This window comes from Asterias amurensis, chromosome 18 (assembly GCF_032118995.1).
Source record: "Asterias amurensis chromosome 18, ASM3211899v1".
Taxonomy (NCBI): domain Eukaryota; kingdom Metazoa; phylum Echinodermata; class Asteroidea; order Forcipulatida; family Asteriidae; genus Asterias; species Asterias amurensis.
Window position 1 is genome coordinate 13966813 of NC_092665.1, and position 17368 is coordinate 13984180.

At 38.9% G+C, this 17368-nt stretch overlaps 2 protein-coding genes across 2 annotated transcripts in view; both read right to left on the reverse strand.

Annotated features, from left to right (window-relative positions):
• Positions 1–12087, reverse strand: part of LOC139950479 (uncharacterized) — a 48549-nt gene extending 36462 nt beyond the window's left edge. The window contains exon 1 of the mRNA XM_071949170.1: positions 11445–12087. Coding sequence (XP_071805271.1) covers positions 11445–11642 — 198 coding nt within the window. The 5' untranslated portion in view covers positions 11643–12087. The remainder of the gene's footprint in view (positions 1–11444) is intronic.
• Positions 12088–12302: 215 nt separating this feature from the next.
• LOC139950755 (uncharacterized) lies at positions 12303–17310 on the reverse strand. Its single transcript, XM_071949549.1, has 6 exons — positions 17197–17310; positions 16264–16468; positions 15541–15693; positions 14883–15088; positions 14077–14151; positions 12303–13314 (listed from the first exon to the last, which is right to left on the reverse strand). The coding sequence occupies exons 2-6, from the start codon at positions 16407–16409 to the stop codon at positions 13259–13261; spliced, it is 636 nt and encodes a 211-aa protein (XP_071805650.1). The 5' UTR covers positions 16410–16468; positions 17197–17310; the 3' UTR covers positions 12303–13258.
• Positions 17311–17368: the final 58 nt, after the last annotated feature.

A 17368-nucleotide genomic window follows, 5' to 3' on the forward strand; every position in this document is an offset into this window, starting at 1 on the left:
TCTGAAGGCCTCAATTCTAAGAACCTACAAAATAATCCAAAACCTATCAATTACCCTACACTATGTACAAAGCAACGTGTATGAAAACAAATCTGTGATTAACCTGGCAGTCAACTTCTCCGAAAACATACGCCAAACTTAAGAGCGGCCCAATTCCATCATACTCCTCTAACAAAACGGCCACTTCTACAGTGCGTGAGCTGTACACGTTATTTGACACAAGCGTACGCCACCTTGTCCAACTAAATAGGTGGGGGCCTAAGGCTAGTATAATCACCCACTTGCCAATCCCTACGATCGAGAAGTAAATCGCCCGCAAGGCACAGAGATTAAAATATCATCTTGACAAGTCAGATTTTCCCTTAGGCAGTGTAACAAGGTTTACCATGCAGCAATCTTTTCATCGCCACTAAATAACGGACAATATCTCCTCCCCCCCCCCCACTGAATTCAACATTTCTGTCCATTGATACCAAGAATTGGGAAATACCACCAGTACACAGATGCACGCCTTAAATGCACTGGACACACTTGTTATTTGGTACTAATTTGAACAATCTTGGTTGTTGAAGTTGTGAGAGAATAACGGAAGAAAAAAAAACCCCACCCTTGTCGCACAAGTTTTGTGCTTTCAGATGCTTGAATTCGAGACCTCTGCAGAGGTCTCCAATTTAATTCAATTATTTGTGTGAGAAATTACTTCTTTCTAAGGAGCTGTTTCTCACGATGTTTTATACTATCAACAGCTCTCCATTGCTCATTACTAAGTAAGTTTTTATGCCAACAATGATTTGAGTAATTATCAATAGTCTCCAACGCCTTTAAACTTCGCTCTTAAAGGAGCACAGCAATAGTTAGGGGCACTTATGGGGAATATGCAAGTTTGTATACAAAACAAATATTCGCCCTTATTCCTGATGATTTTGATAGATCACTCACTTTTCTAATTTGCTGAAATAAAAATTCTCTTGAAAAAATCACAAACTCTATGAAATCACAAACTCTATGAAATTTGCTCCTTTTCAAAAGTGTTTAAGTACGGGTGAAGAATAAAAAATACTCAAAGTGGTGCTGAACAAGAATTAATGATGCGTGCGATTCAAATGCTAGCACATTTGAAATTAACAAACAATCAGTGACTATTTTATGACCAAACATTACACACGTCTGAACTATTTCATGTCTGAACTCAACTCTAAACACATCTGTCTGAATACATTAACAAGCTTGTCAATTCAGATTAGAATTTAAACACAAATATATAAAAAAGAAATAGGAAAAAAAGAAAAAAAACCTAATTTGTACACAATCAATATTGGATTGACTGTATATAAGCAAGTATGACAAATTTCTGCAGTGAGTTGTAAAAGAATTGCAGATACAACAATTTGTTGTTTTTAACAGTCAAGTTAAAAACCCAAGACGCCCATCCAACAAGAGTACAGTTTCAAGGATCGTTCAATTTTTAAGTTCAATATCTGTGGAGCTGACTGTTTACCGGCAAAAGCATATTCTAGACTGTACAGGCTACTAGACTGCCAGCACAATTTACTGTCAAAGCTCCAATCCAAGACCAACAGAAAACAAATAAAAATACAACAACAAAAGCTGCTTCATACAGAACTTTTTGTTTGCTCTCAAAAAGTCTACTATCCAGTTTCTGTAAGTCCAGAAACTAGAATTCCGTCATAATTCGCACAAATCCATGTTAAATATTGTATGTTTATTTTACGACACTGATGAAAACAATTCACCAACGACTGAAATTACATTGAAAACATCTCAAAATTACTACAGAAATTGAAAGGAATCAGGAGAGTAGAAAAAAGCATGGAAAATGTAACTCCAATTGCCTTCAACAAAGCCTCCCCAATAAGGGAGGGGAAAACAAATTTTGGTGATTATAAGCCGATAAAAATGCTAATTATATGCATCGTGTATGAGGGGGGGGGGGGGGCTTTACCATTAACATAAAAACGTTACCTTGGTTAAATTACCCTAGATATTCAATGAGTACTCTATTTATCATGTGTGTCATACATACAGTGTACAAACGCTTGACATTCATCTCACCACCAAACATGAAATGTTACTTGTCATTTTGAAAAAAAAAAAAGGAAAAAAAAAAAACATTTCTCCGGTATATTATGGAGACCAAGAATGACACAATCACACACAAGTCACTAATAATTTCAATTTGATCAGAAAATGTTTTTTAAACATTTATAATAAAAAAAAAAAATATATTTTTGTTTTTTGAACAATTGTTTTTTTTTTCAGTGTATTTTTTTTAGTCATTCATACTGCTTTAGTGTTAACAATTTAAGACAGTCTGTTTTTGCAAGGATGATGTCATTAAACAAAAAAAAAAACAGCCAGTTGTTTGGCTAAATTTTTTGGTTGTAGAAAAAAAGGGGGCAAAAAAAACAGGTTAGAAGAAAAACGAAAATTTGTTCCAAGGAAATACATTTCAAGTTTGATGGTGAGTTTTTTGTTTTCTACCTGGACTTGTACATCACATCGATGCTGTTCGCCCGTCCACTCACAGACCACGAGTCACGTCCATCTGATCGATCCATCCCTTGTCCATCCCACGACGACAGCGGCAGCGGTGGTCATCCTCCTTCTCTGGCAAGCTGCTCATCCACACCTGTTGATGTCGCTCATCAGCTTAGTGGATCCACTCCTTGACCTGTACTTCCACTCATTATATCCACAAGGGGCAGTCCCAAAAATATAATCTGCACCCAACATAGCTTAGAATAGATAACACAAGACAAACATTATTAGATTATAACAAACATCCATGTAGGATTTAAAGCGATATTTCCCAACGTAATTTGTGAAAAACAACCAATTTCCAGTCGGACTCTGAAGTGAAATACAAGATTACATTTCAATGCACCACATTTTACCAGGAGATGCTTAACCAGGTCTTTACATGGATGCGTATCGATATACCGGATTTTCAAAATCAAACGATATTTTACACAGGCTCGTGTGATGATGAAAACGCCTTCAGCAAAAGTGAAACTTTTTTTTTTTTTTTTTTAAACACTCCATTTTTTCTTCGTTTAAATCCGTGGACCAGAAAAACTCACATCTAAATTAAATTTTCATACAATCTGAAATTCACATCACCACAAAATACAAACTTCTAAAGCAAATGACACCAGTTCAACCAATATTTTTCTGCGGCACAAAAAATTAAATGAGTAAAATTTGGCAGGCACTGGTAGTTTTATGCCATCCGCAAAACACACCCCACCCAAAAGACAAACACTAATTCTGGAAACGCATTCTTCCCCAAATACATGAGTCAGTTTCTGAAGACCGTCTGAAAACATGAAATTATCAAACAAATTGAAAAAAAACAAAAACATCAACAAACAAAACAGGAAGCCAAAGCAGGGTGCATTAAATCGGCCCGATGCATCCACCATATTGTCCCTGTCCTAGTTCTCCACACATTTAATGAATACTTAATTAAAAAGATCACATGACACAGCAGAGCCGCGAGCCCCCCAACCCGGAGGCGATCCGTCGTCGCATCAACGAAAAAAAACCACATCCTCCTAAGAAGAGTTTGATGATGTGGCCTTCATCCAGCGTTGATTTCTTGTGGCGCACTCAGCCCAGTAAGCGCTGAATCATCAATGGGCTAGCAGTAGGTTTTTCGAACACAGTGCTGTCACTGCCATGGCTTTGCTTCAACTGATCGCCCAATAACACACGTGCTTCATTTACGTACCAACGTTTGCTACTACTACTATTACTAGTACTACTATACACACATGACCTAAGCATTCTGAATGGACCCATGAAACTGACACCACGCCCCTCACTCAATCACCATCCACCGAATTTAGCAAAGCTGATTGACGTCATACTCACAGTATTTTCCCCCCTTGTCAGTCTGTCCCCGTCCTTTGCTTTTTGTCAATAAAAACACGCCCAGAAAAAGAAAAAAAACATCACTGTAGAGTGACTCAAAGTCACCTGGCCGCTGAGTGTCAAGGTAACTAGGTGGAGGATAATAATATTAGTGGAGGGTGAATTCTATTCATACATGTGACTAGACTGGCTGGTTCCATTTGGCACCAGGGGGGGTGTGAAATGCACAATGGACTGTTCCGGGTCGGTCTGTTGGTGGTAGAGCATTGCTTTCATTATTGGGCTCGCGTTTACTCTACCTCTATTACAAAGTACGCCCACGTGAAAGCGCAGATCATGTTTGTCTGGCCTCAGTCATTATTTATTTAGGGCAAGAAACACATAAGTTTCTTGACAAAAGAACTTTTCTGACTGATTGACTAAGTTTAACATAACCCCCCCCCCCCCTCTTCAACAAGTTTTCTAAAAACCCGACACACAATGTGCAAACCAGATCTTGTGACAACTTTTACAGGAATTGAAGGACTAAAATGCCTAAAATACAGTGTAAGAGTTCAGTTCGATGTTGGACGCCCATGAATGAAAGTGTTTGCCGTCTATTTACCCAAGCCGGGGGAGAACTTGGGGGCTATCCTAAATTATGTTTTAGAAGTTTACAAGCGTCAGGTTTGCTGACGAGTTACAGAGGTAAAGGAAGTTCTGCAAAACTAGGCCACTGGAGCAAAAAAAAAAAAAAGGCCACGGCTTCAGCTTGTCGACTTATTATTTACCAGCCACTGACTTCTAGCAAAGTTTTCCTTTTTATATATGACAGCAAGGATATTTTCTTAAACATTATTGTCAAAACCGTACTGGCAGGGTTGGCCCTTCCAACCTTTTTTTTTAGAAACTGGCCAGCAGGCCCACCAGTGGACGCTTTTCACTAATCCACTAGCTTTTTCACTCGCCCATATTTCATATTCAAATACAGATGTTTTGCAATACCAAACTAGCCGCCGCACAACTTACACATGTACATGTAGAGTAAAAGTTTTACTGGTCCTGCCCCCGATTTCACGAAACTCATCGCAAGCAGCGACGCATCGTAGGGTTTGCGATGCGTCGCAGACCTATAAGACACGTCGCGGCTGCGACGAGTTCGCAACTTACGATGTGTAACCGGTCGCAACTTGCACTTGCGATGCGTCGCAACGCTTCGTGAAATCGGGGGCAGGAGTGTTTTAACTTATCTATGAGAGAAAGTTGTCTTGGCACTGCAGCTTTCCAAACCTGCCCCCCCCCCCCCAAAAAAAAAAAAAAAAAAAAAAGCATGAAACTACAGCTAAGGGCTTTGGCCTATTTACATTATTAAATGAACAAAATTTATAAAGTACATTCCCATCCATTCATTACTAACCATCCTGTGCCGGGCCTTTGAATATGAGTTTGTAGAATGGCACCCTGACCATTTTTTAAGACAAAAAATATGCACATAAATATAGAGTAGAAAACGGAAATTAGTTACAGAATGTACAACAGGTGCTCTTTTCATGGGAAATTGATACAAAGAAACACACATGACCTTGTAATACATAAAAATGTATTACAAATTAGTTACACATCACAGTAAACTCATGCTACTGTTCTGTTTTTTTAGTAGAGAGTCTACACAATGTTTTCATAACTGGGTTAATTGATTGGAACACCCCCAAAACAACACATATTTTAATTTTATTTTATTGAGTGTTAAAAAAAGAATGGAATTTTAAATCAAATAACATTCTTTGAAGTACTATTTTGGACAAAACAAACCACAATTTAAAGTATCACTGATGTATGCCATGTGGTTTTTCCGTTGGTTTTCCCCACAAACTTGACAGTTGGTTTACTGGGAGTTTACTGTGGTCTTAGGCTCTTGCTCCAATCTTGAATTTCGTTCTTGAAGGGGCACATCAATTTTCCTCAGACAAGGGAACTTAGTAAAGGGCACCAGTCCACAGCAAGGGCACAGGGCACCATGGCAATTGCTAGTGGATGGGTGTCGTGGGTAATTTCAAAGCCTGCTCCATGCTTAGGGAATCAATGTGTGGTGTAAAGGTTTTCAACTAGTGGTTTAATCCCAACGAGGCCTGGTTCTTGATAAATTTTAACGATACGAAGTTGAGGTAAATTATGCTGTGCGCGTATCGCGTGATGTGGCACAACTGTTTCAGCCTTTGGTCTCGACCAATAGGAATGAAGAAACTGTCTTAAAAGAACAGGTGCAAGCTCGCGTGTCACGCCCATGTTTCAACACTTTTTACTGGTCATAACCAAAGGTTTATACACACCCACGTGACGCGCTCACCACCAAAAGGAATAGCGAAACTGTCTGAGGTATTTATGATTCAAGGAATGATTCTTGAAGCACAGGGCAAACTGTACAAAATTGAAGACAGGGAGCTCTAAAAGCCAGAGCCCAAACCCAGGTTAGGGGGGGGGGGGAGAGCCCCATGTCTCCATGGCTGCAAAAATGATGCAGTTGGAAAATGTCTTTCCAAAGCGGAATAATTAGTTTGCTTTTCCCAGCAATATTTAATCATTAACAGGCCGTCTGAAGTATCACGCCCACTCATTCACCCAGTTCTCTAAGTGTGTTTGGACAGCGAAGATAAAAATTGACAATTGACATCAACAGTTTGATGAGGTGATGGCAGGCCTTTATGCTTTTTTTTTTTGAAAGGGCGAGGGCACCAAGGCATTTTCTCCTTAGTAAAAATGGCACCTTGTGGGGAAATTGAAAATTTATACAGAAGGGCACCAAGGCGATGGTACGGGGGTGTGTAGAGTGGTCCCCTTTGTTGCCTCCGTGAAATATCATGCCTGTGATGGGTTAATTAAGTTTTTATTAGCTGGTTTACTTTATGGAACGGGTTCAAGTGTCTGCCACACAGAAACTTCCAAGGCCCAGTTTCTCAAAGCTGTTCAGCAGAAAATAAATTCTTGACAAATTTCTTTGCTTAGAAAGATATTGAGTGGGGCACCAGACACAACAATGCTAAATTGATGTATCGTATGTGTAGGAAGAATTAAGAAACAGGACTGAGGGCTAAAATGTTCAAAAAAACTATAAAATTATTTCATTTCATTATGTCATCAGGGCCAAATTTCACAGACCTTATTTACTCCATTGAGCAGAATAAAATCATGCTTTAACCGAAACAAGGTTACCAGCCAAAAATACCAAGTGCCATGCATTATTTCTGACTGGTATCCCAGTTAATCTTCCTAAAGTACACAAAATTGTAAGCGAAATCTTCTGCTTTTAGTAGCAATATGAAATTGCCCCCCCCCCCTGCCATCATCTTTAACGACTGTTTCTGATTTCTCTAAAAATGTTTCGAAACAAAATGCAAGTCCGAGCAAACCGATTACGTAATATTCAGCTTAATACAGAAACAAAGTTGTTACCCCCCCCCAAGACTTAATCACCAGTTTTACGAAGTAACTTGGGCCTGCTCTCTGAACTTTGTTTCATATTCCTTAGTAACATTCAATAGATTTTGACCATCAAACAATTGATTCTGAAAGTGTGTGCTTACCAAGATATAGGCCCGAGCCTTTACTCACATTTATATAAAAGAAACAATATAAAGCATTACTGATGATATAAACAAATCTCAATTACATCCAGTCATCCAGACAAGCAGCATTTCCGTTGAAAAGTCAGTTTCTGCCAATAGGAAAAAAAAACCATCAATCTGTGGGCCCATGAGACACAATTTTTTATTAACATGTCCACATCTCTACCTTGTCTGGATTGCAGCCTCATCACACTTATCAAAAGTGAATGGCACCACCAAAGAACCTGCTGTACACCAGACTGATATAGTAGTATCTTCTCAAGTCTAAACAAGAGTATCCTACAGAGTAGGCCTCGCCATCATCATAATTAAGCGGTCGCAACCGAGATTCCATTCACAACGTCACTAGTACTGTTAAGGCTATGTCATAATCCAATGTGCTCCACACAACACAGAAATGTCTCAGACCTACCAATTTTTATTTTAATCTTAAAACTTTCCACAAAATTATGTCACACAATTCTTGCTTTAAGATCAGTGCATGCTTACACATATTACGTCTTCCCACTTGTAATTCAAAGAATGCGAAAGATTTCCTTCAACAAAAAGAACTTGATGTAAAAAAAATTAGGCACATTTTTTCTCTCGGAAACTACACCCAATTGAACTTTTAAACTCTACCTGCGTAGACGTGTCCAATAAGACCAACGTGATGGCTCAGAACTGGTCCCCACTTCTTTGATGGGTTCCCCAACACGCACAGTGTGCTACCCAACTGGGTGAAAGGGCTACCAGTTTAAGTGTAACACAATTGGCTACAACAAGCATACCAGGCATTCTGAGGGGGCGTTCAGGGGCATGGGAACCCAGTCTGGCACAAAGCAGACTGCTGGTCATGGAGCTATGCAGGGAATGTCATGACGTCAGTGGTACTGGCTGTTAGAACAGGGACTTTACTCACAATGCATTTTGTTTGTGGTTTGGATCTTCATAAACTGGTATGACGCTCAGTTAGGCCAAGTAAAAAAAATACCTGTTTATTGTCCCCTCTCTCATCCTTCTTTGAGGCCACCTCCCTTTTTTATCTTATTTTCCTTTTTCTTTCTTTCAAAAAGACAAGTTGTCTGTGTATTTCTCATTATACTTACTGATCCTTTAAGAACTTGAAAACTACATAAAGTGGGGATTTTAAAATGAAGAACTGCTGGACAACTTTATTTAAAATGCTTAGCAGCAACCTTCGTAAGAAATTTAAAAAATATAAAATAGAAAGGACCTCGTCCTCCCCCTTTTTAGGGCAAAACCTGGACCATCAACTGGTATTATTTTTACTTGGCCTTAATGCTTTCCATTTCCGTCCCATTCAAAGCAGAACGTGCCAAATTATTCATGATGCACTATTCCCTCACTGAGGGGGTATTCAAAAAACGGAACAATCAGCTCCCCAACTTGCCCCAGTTATTTCCTCAGCACCCCCTCAGACACCAAAATTGGAAGAGTCCAACCCAGAAGAAGTCAATGCACTATATGCACTGATGCCTGAGCTCTGGATTGTTCCATAGCAACAATGGGGACTTTCAAACAATGCGTACTTTTCTTTTTACAGTCCATTGCATACTTTCATTTTCATTCATAAAAATCAAGTAACAGGTGGCACCAGTCTCTGGTTTTCTGGCCCAGTCTTTTAGGAGAGGAAACCTTCACTTCAATATTGCAAACTCTTATCATGGTCACCAAATACCCTACAACAACAGTAAGGCCACTCAAAATCAGGCCTGATACTACACAGAGGCAACGGAGGTGATTACCTCCATGCCCCCTGGTCATTGCCTTGGTGCCCTTGAAATGCTCCGACAGTAGAAATTTAAAAATTTCCTCACAGGGTGCCCTTTACCAAGGAAAAAAGGTCTAGGTGCCCTTTACCAAGGAGAAAATGCCTAGGTGCCCCCGCCCTTTTTTAAAAATGAAGCATGAAGGCCTGCAAATTAATTGTCAGCTGAAAACTTACTTCGTAATTATGAGCAATTGAGAGCTGTTTATAGTATAAAACATCCCTCTGAGTTAACGTAGTTTAAGAGAAAGAGGTAACTTCTTACTCAAATGTATAAAGGACTTTGAACCTAAAGCCTTTTATTAGGCATCTGAACTGAACACACAAAGTACTGCAACAAAGGTGTTTTTTGTCTTGCAAGATCGATGACCAATGAGCACAAAATATTCACAGGTTTGTTGTTTTATGTTGGGATACACCAAATGAGAAGACTGGTCTACGACAATTACCAAACGTGTCCAGTGGCTTCCAGCTTTCTAGTGGTTTGCTGACAATACATAGAAAATGTATGCTCTATGATGAGATTAACTACATGTACAATTTGTATTGCATACTATTGTATAATAATTAGAAATAAACTAAATTCGTTGGAATAATTTGGCTGGTGCCACTGTCGTTTAGTGCATCACACACTGTCCGCAGATATGGGCTTAAAACAGGTTGTATTACATACAGCTAGTGTTACAAAGAATGTTTGATATCATTCAGTCAATGAAAGTGTCATGTTTGACGACAGGCGTTATGTCAGTTTGCCAACCATTGTTTGTCAAGGCGTTGGCTAGACTGCAGTTCTAAAGTATAGTGTTACTCCAAAATTTGAATTCGTTCATGCATTAACTCTGACTTGCATAATTTATTATTGTATACATTATGTATGCCTCTACCTAGACACTCTATGCATTGTGTTGTTCCAAGAACAGTGTTCTCGATTATTAAATCATTTTTTTGCAGCCATTGTGCTCAATGGTTGGTTAAAGCTCCATGGTTAAAGCCCCTTTTTGTACACTGTTTGAACATGACAATTCTGGACAAAACTAAATTTACTGGTCAATAGAGGGCGATGTTTATTTTTTAGTGGATAGTGTCTCCAGGGGGAATTCCTCCTCTCTATACACAACCTAAAGTATTGCTTATCAATTTTCTGCTTGGTAGCTTGGCTAGTATTAGATCTGTTTTACGACCGCAGTAACACACGTTGTACCTTTGAAGTGCGACTAGTTGTAACTCCTTCTGTTCTTTGCTCTATGGTATTAGTAACCTTTTAGGTACTTGTGCTTCAAGACATACTTTTTGAGCTCTAAATGTAGATGAAATAAGGCCCTAGATAAAAAGAAATTGACACATATACCCTCATACAGCCCCTGTCATAAATTCTCAAATTTGCACAACAAACAAGCTTGAGCCGGGCTGACTATTTACGAGGCTCGCTGGAACTGGAAGTGAATTTAAGCATCACCAACCAAATGTAGGCAGAGGAAAATTAACAACTACCTCGCACACTGTCAAAAGTTGTTTTTTAATTTCACACTGGTCTAAACATGCGCAGGGGGCTTTTTAAAATCTAGCCGCCAACCACTTTGCTTACTTCTTCATTATATGGAAAAATAGATCTATGAGGTTCGTTCCAGTTTGTCTCCATGCTCTGGAGACGATAACAGAACAAACCCCATCATAGGAATAGGGAAAAAAGTTTAAATTAATATTTTCTTTCTTTTCATGATGTCAATACATCATCCATCAAGTATAACTAGCTAGATGACCGATAATGTCAGCATTCGAAAAAATTAGTCTAAGCGCCCCAGTCACCGAGTCTAAGTTGGTGTGCTGTCACTGTCACCGTCAGATACAAAATAGAAAATACATCCTCAGGCAAAATCTTTTAATTAACAACAGTCACAGCAGAAATAGCACACCTAACAGTAACACCACACAGATAAAAAACAACAGAAATACAGAAAACTGCTCTACTTAAATTTGTGTGGTGATACTGATACAGTTCTTTTTTAACCCAACTGCCATCAGGCAACAAAAAACATGGGCCCTGTTTTCCTGGAATGAGTGTACAACATTCCAACAACAAGCATGACAAGATGCCAGTTTAAATGAAAATGTTGAAACAAAATGTACACACGGGCTAAATTCAATTGACAAATTTCAAGGAACACCGCCACACTAACCTGTCTTTTTCTCTTGAATTGTATGAAGGCATCTTGTAAACTTCCATGGTGTCCCATGTTGCAGCATTGTTCCTCTTGCTCTTCTCCCCGGGGTTGGACGTCACTATCCCCCGCTAGCTGTGGGTCCTTTTCCTGCTGCTTCGCTTTCTGGCCCACTACGTCGTAGACGTCAACAATTAACTGTTCATTCGTCGTCATGCTTTCCGCAGAACGGGCTTAAATGTACGACTGGATAATACATTGGGAATTATATAAGCACTGGTGGACTAAATGTCAACAGTCATTCCAATTACAGACAGTCTTGAGTTATGTGAGTAGACGGTGTATGTAGAGGGGAAATTAAGGCGAGAAACTCGGCAGACAACAACCCAGCAAACACGAAAACCAAGTTATTTTGCAAGAACACTCACTGCTGACATTGTCAATGTCACCTTCATTTTGTGAACACTCCCGACCGACGTAACATTGTTGAATTTTCGCGCTTCATTATGTCTTCTAACAGTACGAAGACACGTGTATTAACCATCGTTACAGCACGTTGTCATGGGAAAGTAAATTTACGTTGACCCTGAATTCTACGTCTTTTTTGTACCGGAACTTGGGTCATTTGAAGTCTACATATGTCATAAGCGACCTTTCCCTGCAGCAGCAGTCGGATCGTGTGCCGTAAAACACAAGGGCGCGCGAAATTTAACGGTAAACTTAAAGAGCGCCACCAACTGGTAAGCAATGGTAAATATTTTAGTCATAAACGAAGTTTTTAAAATTGTTATCTCAAAAAAGTGTTCAAGTGATACATTTAAGGGGAAAATAAGACATGTAAAAACATTTTAAAGAATTCTGATAATAATGGCAGCAGTTTATTAACAGATTTGTATAAGCATTCCCCCAAAATGACAAATATAGACACAGCTTTAATTCATGTTGTTATTTGATTTTTGTTAAATAAAAATTTAATACTTCCTGTTAAAATTTAACACTTGCTAGTGACCTTCTTGAAAACATACAGCATGAACATGAACAATTCATAAATTTTGTTCTTGATTGAATGAAACGTTCAAACAGTCCACTTTCTTATCCTCTGCTGAAAGTTTGGGGATTTAGTTTTATAAAGATTTGTAAAAAATACTATGACAAATAACTTTTGACATAAGATCTTTTTTCAAAGGGGTAGAAACATTAAGACTTTTCGCCATTTTTTGATGATAGACATAATATTAAGATTTATAAAAACAATAAATTCTCCACAAAACAGGTCCATCCAATAAGCCTTTTTTAGGTATGCTGGACACGCTCACCATGTTGGTGGTCATTAGGTTTACGTGTAAACGCCGCTTCGCCTAAAATTTCATTTAATAACATACGTTCTATTTCTATGGTCAACAATACGCACAAATTTACCACAACTTTACAGTGTTGTAGCATTGTGTCCACCATACCTCAAAAAGGGTTATGTCACAACATGTATTGCACAGAATCATGAGGATGGCTAGGCTTGGTTTCAAGTCTGTAATAGCGCCCTCTGTTGGCTTGTGAAATTTCTAACCCAAACCCATGAGTTTGGGTGTGATAGCTAAAAGAAACAAATCAGATTTAATGCGCAGTTGATGCAGACAAAAGTAACCATGATCTAAGACTTGAAATCAAGTCTATATAGAGAGTGCCTGTTAGTTTTCCAATTGGTGTCCGAACCCAAATAAAGAAAAACAATGCAATTCCTCTGAGACATTCATAAAATTAATAAGAGGGGAAAAGTTCCTTTCAGTTCTTTGTTTCCTTCGTGTCGATAAGAGCTCTTCACCCAGTGGATTAATTCACAAAGTGGCGTCAGATGCAACTCTCTTTTTTTTGTGTCTCTGTTTTTTCACACCTTAAATGAAAAGGAAAAAACATCAAAAAGATTTTACTAAACTCATCGACAAGCTGAGAAGGCAACGCTGCTAATGAAACTCCTTTTGTAACTGGAATTTTGAACAAATAGTTTTAGGGTGAACAAAGACAACTTTACTTTAGCGGGACTTGATCTTGCAACGACTGCAACGCTATTTTGTTAATAAATATCTTTGTTCTGGGGTGCCAGTCACGAGCCATTCAACGTGTAACATTGTTGGTCAATATTCAGAAATCTTTCCCTGCAACAAAGCAAGTTTGGAAGTGCCATTTTGAGTGTCTGATTTTTAATCTATTAAAGAGACACATACATTGCCTTAAATCAAAGTTTGTCTATGAAAAGTGTTTGAAACCCTTTGTTATAAAATGCAAATGCTTAGAAAGATGTTTAAGAGTAGAATATACTGCTTACTTACTTACTTTTCAATATACTGATCCACATAAATATGCCTCAAAATTTCTAGATTTTCCTTATACATTGTGAACTCACACGGCACGCCATTTTGCTTGACTCCACAATATGGCCGACCGTGTTAGTTCGCTAAGTAAAAGAAAAACCACGCAATTTCGAGGCATATTTATGTGGATCATTATATTCTACTTTTAAAACATCTTTCTAACCATATGCATTTTATAACAAACGATTCCAAACACTTTTCATAGACCAACTTGCCTGATGTAAGGATGGCTTCGGGTAAATAGAATTTGTGTTGTGACGTCTTATACTGTAACTGTTATTTACCTTGAGACTGCGTTTTGCAAAAAATCATGGCAGGCTTTCCTAATCTCTTCATCTTCCTAGACATGTGTGATGCCGCTGGAGAAAGGAAAAAAGGGTCAATATTTTAAACTGAAAGACTTACCATAATAATAATAGTACTAATAATAATATCAAAGTCTTATATAGCACACGTATCTTCCAAACAAGGTACTCAAGGCGCTGAGTATATACATACTTTCACAAAGATAGGTTATTGCAGTGACGAATTCCGAGACCCAATTATTCAGCATCGTATAAGTGTTTACAAGGTGCTACAGCGCATACAGCAGCCACAGCCAGGAACACCGGGGCGAACCCCTTCTCTTTTCGATAAGTGCACTGGGTTCTTTTACATGCGTTACACAACACATGGGACCAGCTTTACGCCCATCCGAAGGACGAAGCGATGTTTAAGTGTCTTGCTTTAAGACACAAGTGTCACGGTTGGGGATTCGAACCCACACTCTGCTGATCAGAAACACCAGAGGTTGAATCCGGTGCTCTGCCACGACACTTCCAATGTATGTTTGTTATTTTATGCATATGTTGGGTTACATCAAGTGAGAATACTGGTCTTTGACAATTACTAGAGGTGTCCTGCAGCCGATTTCACGAAACGCTAGGATTAATCCTAGCTCGAGTTAGGATGAGTAACCCGTCCTAACTTAGGATAGGTTCAATGCGTCCAAACGTCTTTGGATACGGAATTTAACTCGTCTTAATTCCTATGATTCATCCATCATCAAAGTTTAGTGAAATTGACTGCAGTCCCTTTAAAGAACACTCACTAGATTCTCGGGGTATTCTTGACAGCTGGGACTGAAGGAACTGCAGAGCTGCTTTATGGGGTTCGTGCTGGACAATTTTTGATCTCTGGATCACCTCAATGTTTACTTTTTCTTCTTCTTCCTCGGAATCGTCCATATCTCCATCTTCGTCATCACTGAGGTCGTCTTTGTCTTCATGGGTGTCTTCCGTGGCCACCTCCTCCTCCCTGAGGAGAGAGTTTGCTTGAAGTTTAGTAATCAGATTTCTCCAGAAGATGATCATAGGATACTGATCGAAACATTGAGTGGAAACCAACGGTTCTTTTCAGAACCACCCAAACTCATTAAGGTGATAGTCATGACATGGTGTTATCGCAAACCTTTCCATAACATATTTCCACCATGCAAAATTTCAAGTCCTACTAATCAGATTTTTAGCAACTTTCCACATAGTCATATAATGATGTTCAGAACTTTAACTTGTTTAGTACAGTGCCTTTAAAGGAAACTCTGGTCTTTGAATGAAATGATTGGCTGATGAAACATAAACACACTTCTTTATAAATTGGAAACTTGACAGGATTGTTTGTTTATTCCTTTATACTTTGTCCAATAACCTTCAGTTTTTAATCAAAACTTTTCAAAAAACAAAAATCAAGATATGACGATGTACATGTACCTTGGTGTTGGTGTCATTTCTTGTTGCTCGGTGAGTTTTGTGAGTAACTCTTCTGGAAGGTGAGCATTGAACAGAGGGACTCGCTTACTCTGCTTCTGATTTTTCAGAAGTCGATCCCGCTCACGTCGTCTTTCTTTGGCTTTTAAGTTTGCCCTGAAACACAAGAAATTCAAGTCAATAAAACATTTATTTCGATATATCACCCTCATACATCATTAACAGTATCCAACAGTAGCCTGTCTGAAACAGGTGTTATTGTTTCTAAATGGGCGAGTCTTAAAAGGCTCCAGCCCGGTTCCTACTTCCTGCGAATGCGATGCAAATATGACGTGAATTTGACGTCATACCTCTGTTTTCTTGGAGATATTCGCAAGAGAGTTGAGCACAAGAGGGTGCTGTGAGTTATTCATAGGGAAATTGGGACGTCAACATTCGTATCGCATTTGCAGGAAGTATGAACCGGGCTGTACAGGGGAGCCTAACACCCGGTTTAGAGAGGCGTGCCATGAGAGGCGCGCCATGGTCGTGACGAACCAAATAGATAAGGAGCGACTCTAGTCGTTCTGAATGAATGAATGCAACAGTCGACCAGTCACTCCCAACTTTTTCAGAAGCCAAACTATTCATGAACTTGATTGAAAATTTGGTTCTGCGCGACTCTGGAGCGTCTGTCTGAAACGGGTGTTATTGTTTCTAGAAGTAATGTAACGTGTTCCAACGAACCTCTGAAGCTCATGGAGGGCCCTTGCTTTTGATTGAAGGGCTTCTTCTCGACCCTGATTGAAGGAAACACACTCAGGGGCTTCGTCATCATCCTCACCACTAGAGATAGGACTACCAACCAGATTACGCTTCTCTAACTCTGCCATTTCAGCTATTGTACAGTTGTAAGATTCTGATTTTGCTCGGAAATTGTTGATTATTTATCCTGGAAGAAAAAAGAAAAGGATACTTTAGTGAATGATGGAACTATGCTAAATACGACATTATGTTACAAATACATGTACACGTTGTCACAAATTTTAAAGATTACATTTTGTGGCCGTACTCAAGTTCTGGTGTTTTCAAAGTGAGGCCATGGGGTACTGCAGTGTCACTGATTTGTTTAGGCAAACTTCGGAAATATATAGCGCTTCTGCGTCCCACATCCAACAAGTTGGATATGGGACGCAGACGCAATCTATATTTTTTCATATAAATGACGCACTTCTGGGTATTTTCTGCTTCCCTTATCCAACGCGGCTGAACATGTTGAAGGATGGGGCTCAAACGCACTAAGATGTGGCTGAAATAAAACAAATTTTTTAAAAATAGCACACTCCTCAGTCCTTGCTATTATGTTACTATTGCTCGACCGATCAGAATTGAGGATTCAAGATTACTTTTCCTGTGTGACTTGTCTTGTCAAAGATTACTTCTAAGTTCTAGAAAATATAAATAAATAAGGCTCAAGTTTAGAGTACCAAGTACGAAGTAGTTGAAACTTGAACTTTTACTTGAACTTGATTGATGATTCCCCCCCTTGAATTGAAGATATGCCAATATTGAACTATGTAATGTATGGCTTCCAAAAAAAGTGATATTATAATTAATTTAATTAAAATTAAATAAGCAATTCAGATAGTATTTAGTAAAGTGATTTGTATTTGCCATTACTTTCTGCCTTCTCTTTCTTTGCTGAGCAGTTTTGCTAGCAACTGACTCACTGATCCTCTCCGATCCTCACCTTCCACAGAGTGCTGTAAAATAAAAATAACATGTGTGTACAACCTTTTTCTCACTCGATTTTCAGCACTACTTATGTGTTTGGTGCAATACACATCACTGC

What these genes read in the sequence shown, in the direction of transcription:
- LOC139950755 (XM_071949549.1), bottom strand. Translation starts at nt 16,409, where the DNA reads ATGGCAGAGTTAGAGAAGCGTAATCTGGTTGGTAGTCCTATCTCTAGT. An exon ending in GCCCTCCATGAGCTTCAGAG is followed by an intron (nt 15,694 to 16,263) that starts GTTCGTTGGAAC and finishes CTTGTGTTTCAG; the next exon opens with GGCAAACTTAAAAGCCAAAG. An exon ending in AAGAATACCCCGAGAATCTA is followed by an intron (nt 14,152 to 14,882) that starts GTGAGTGTTCTT and finishes TCCTTTCTCCAG; the next exon opens with CGGCATCACACATGTCTAGG.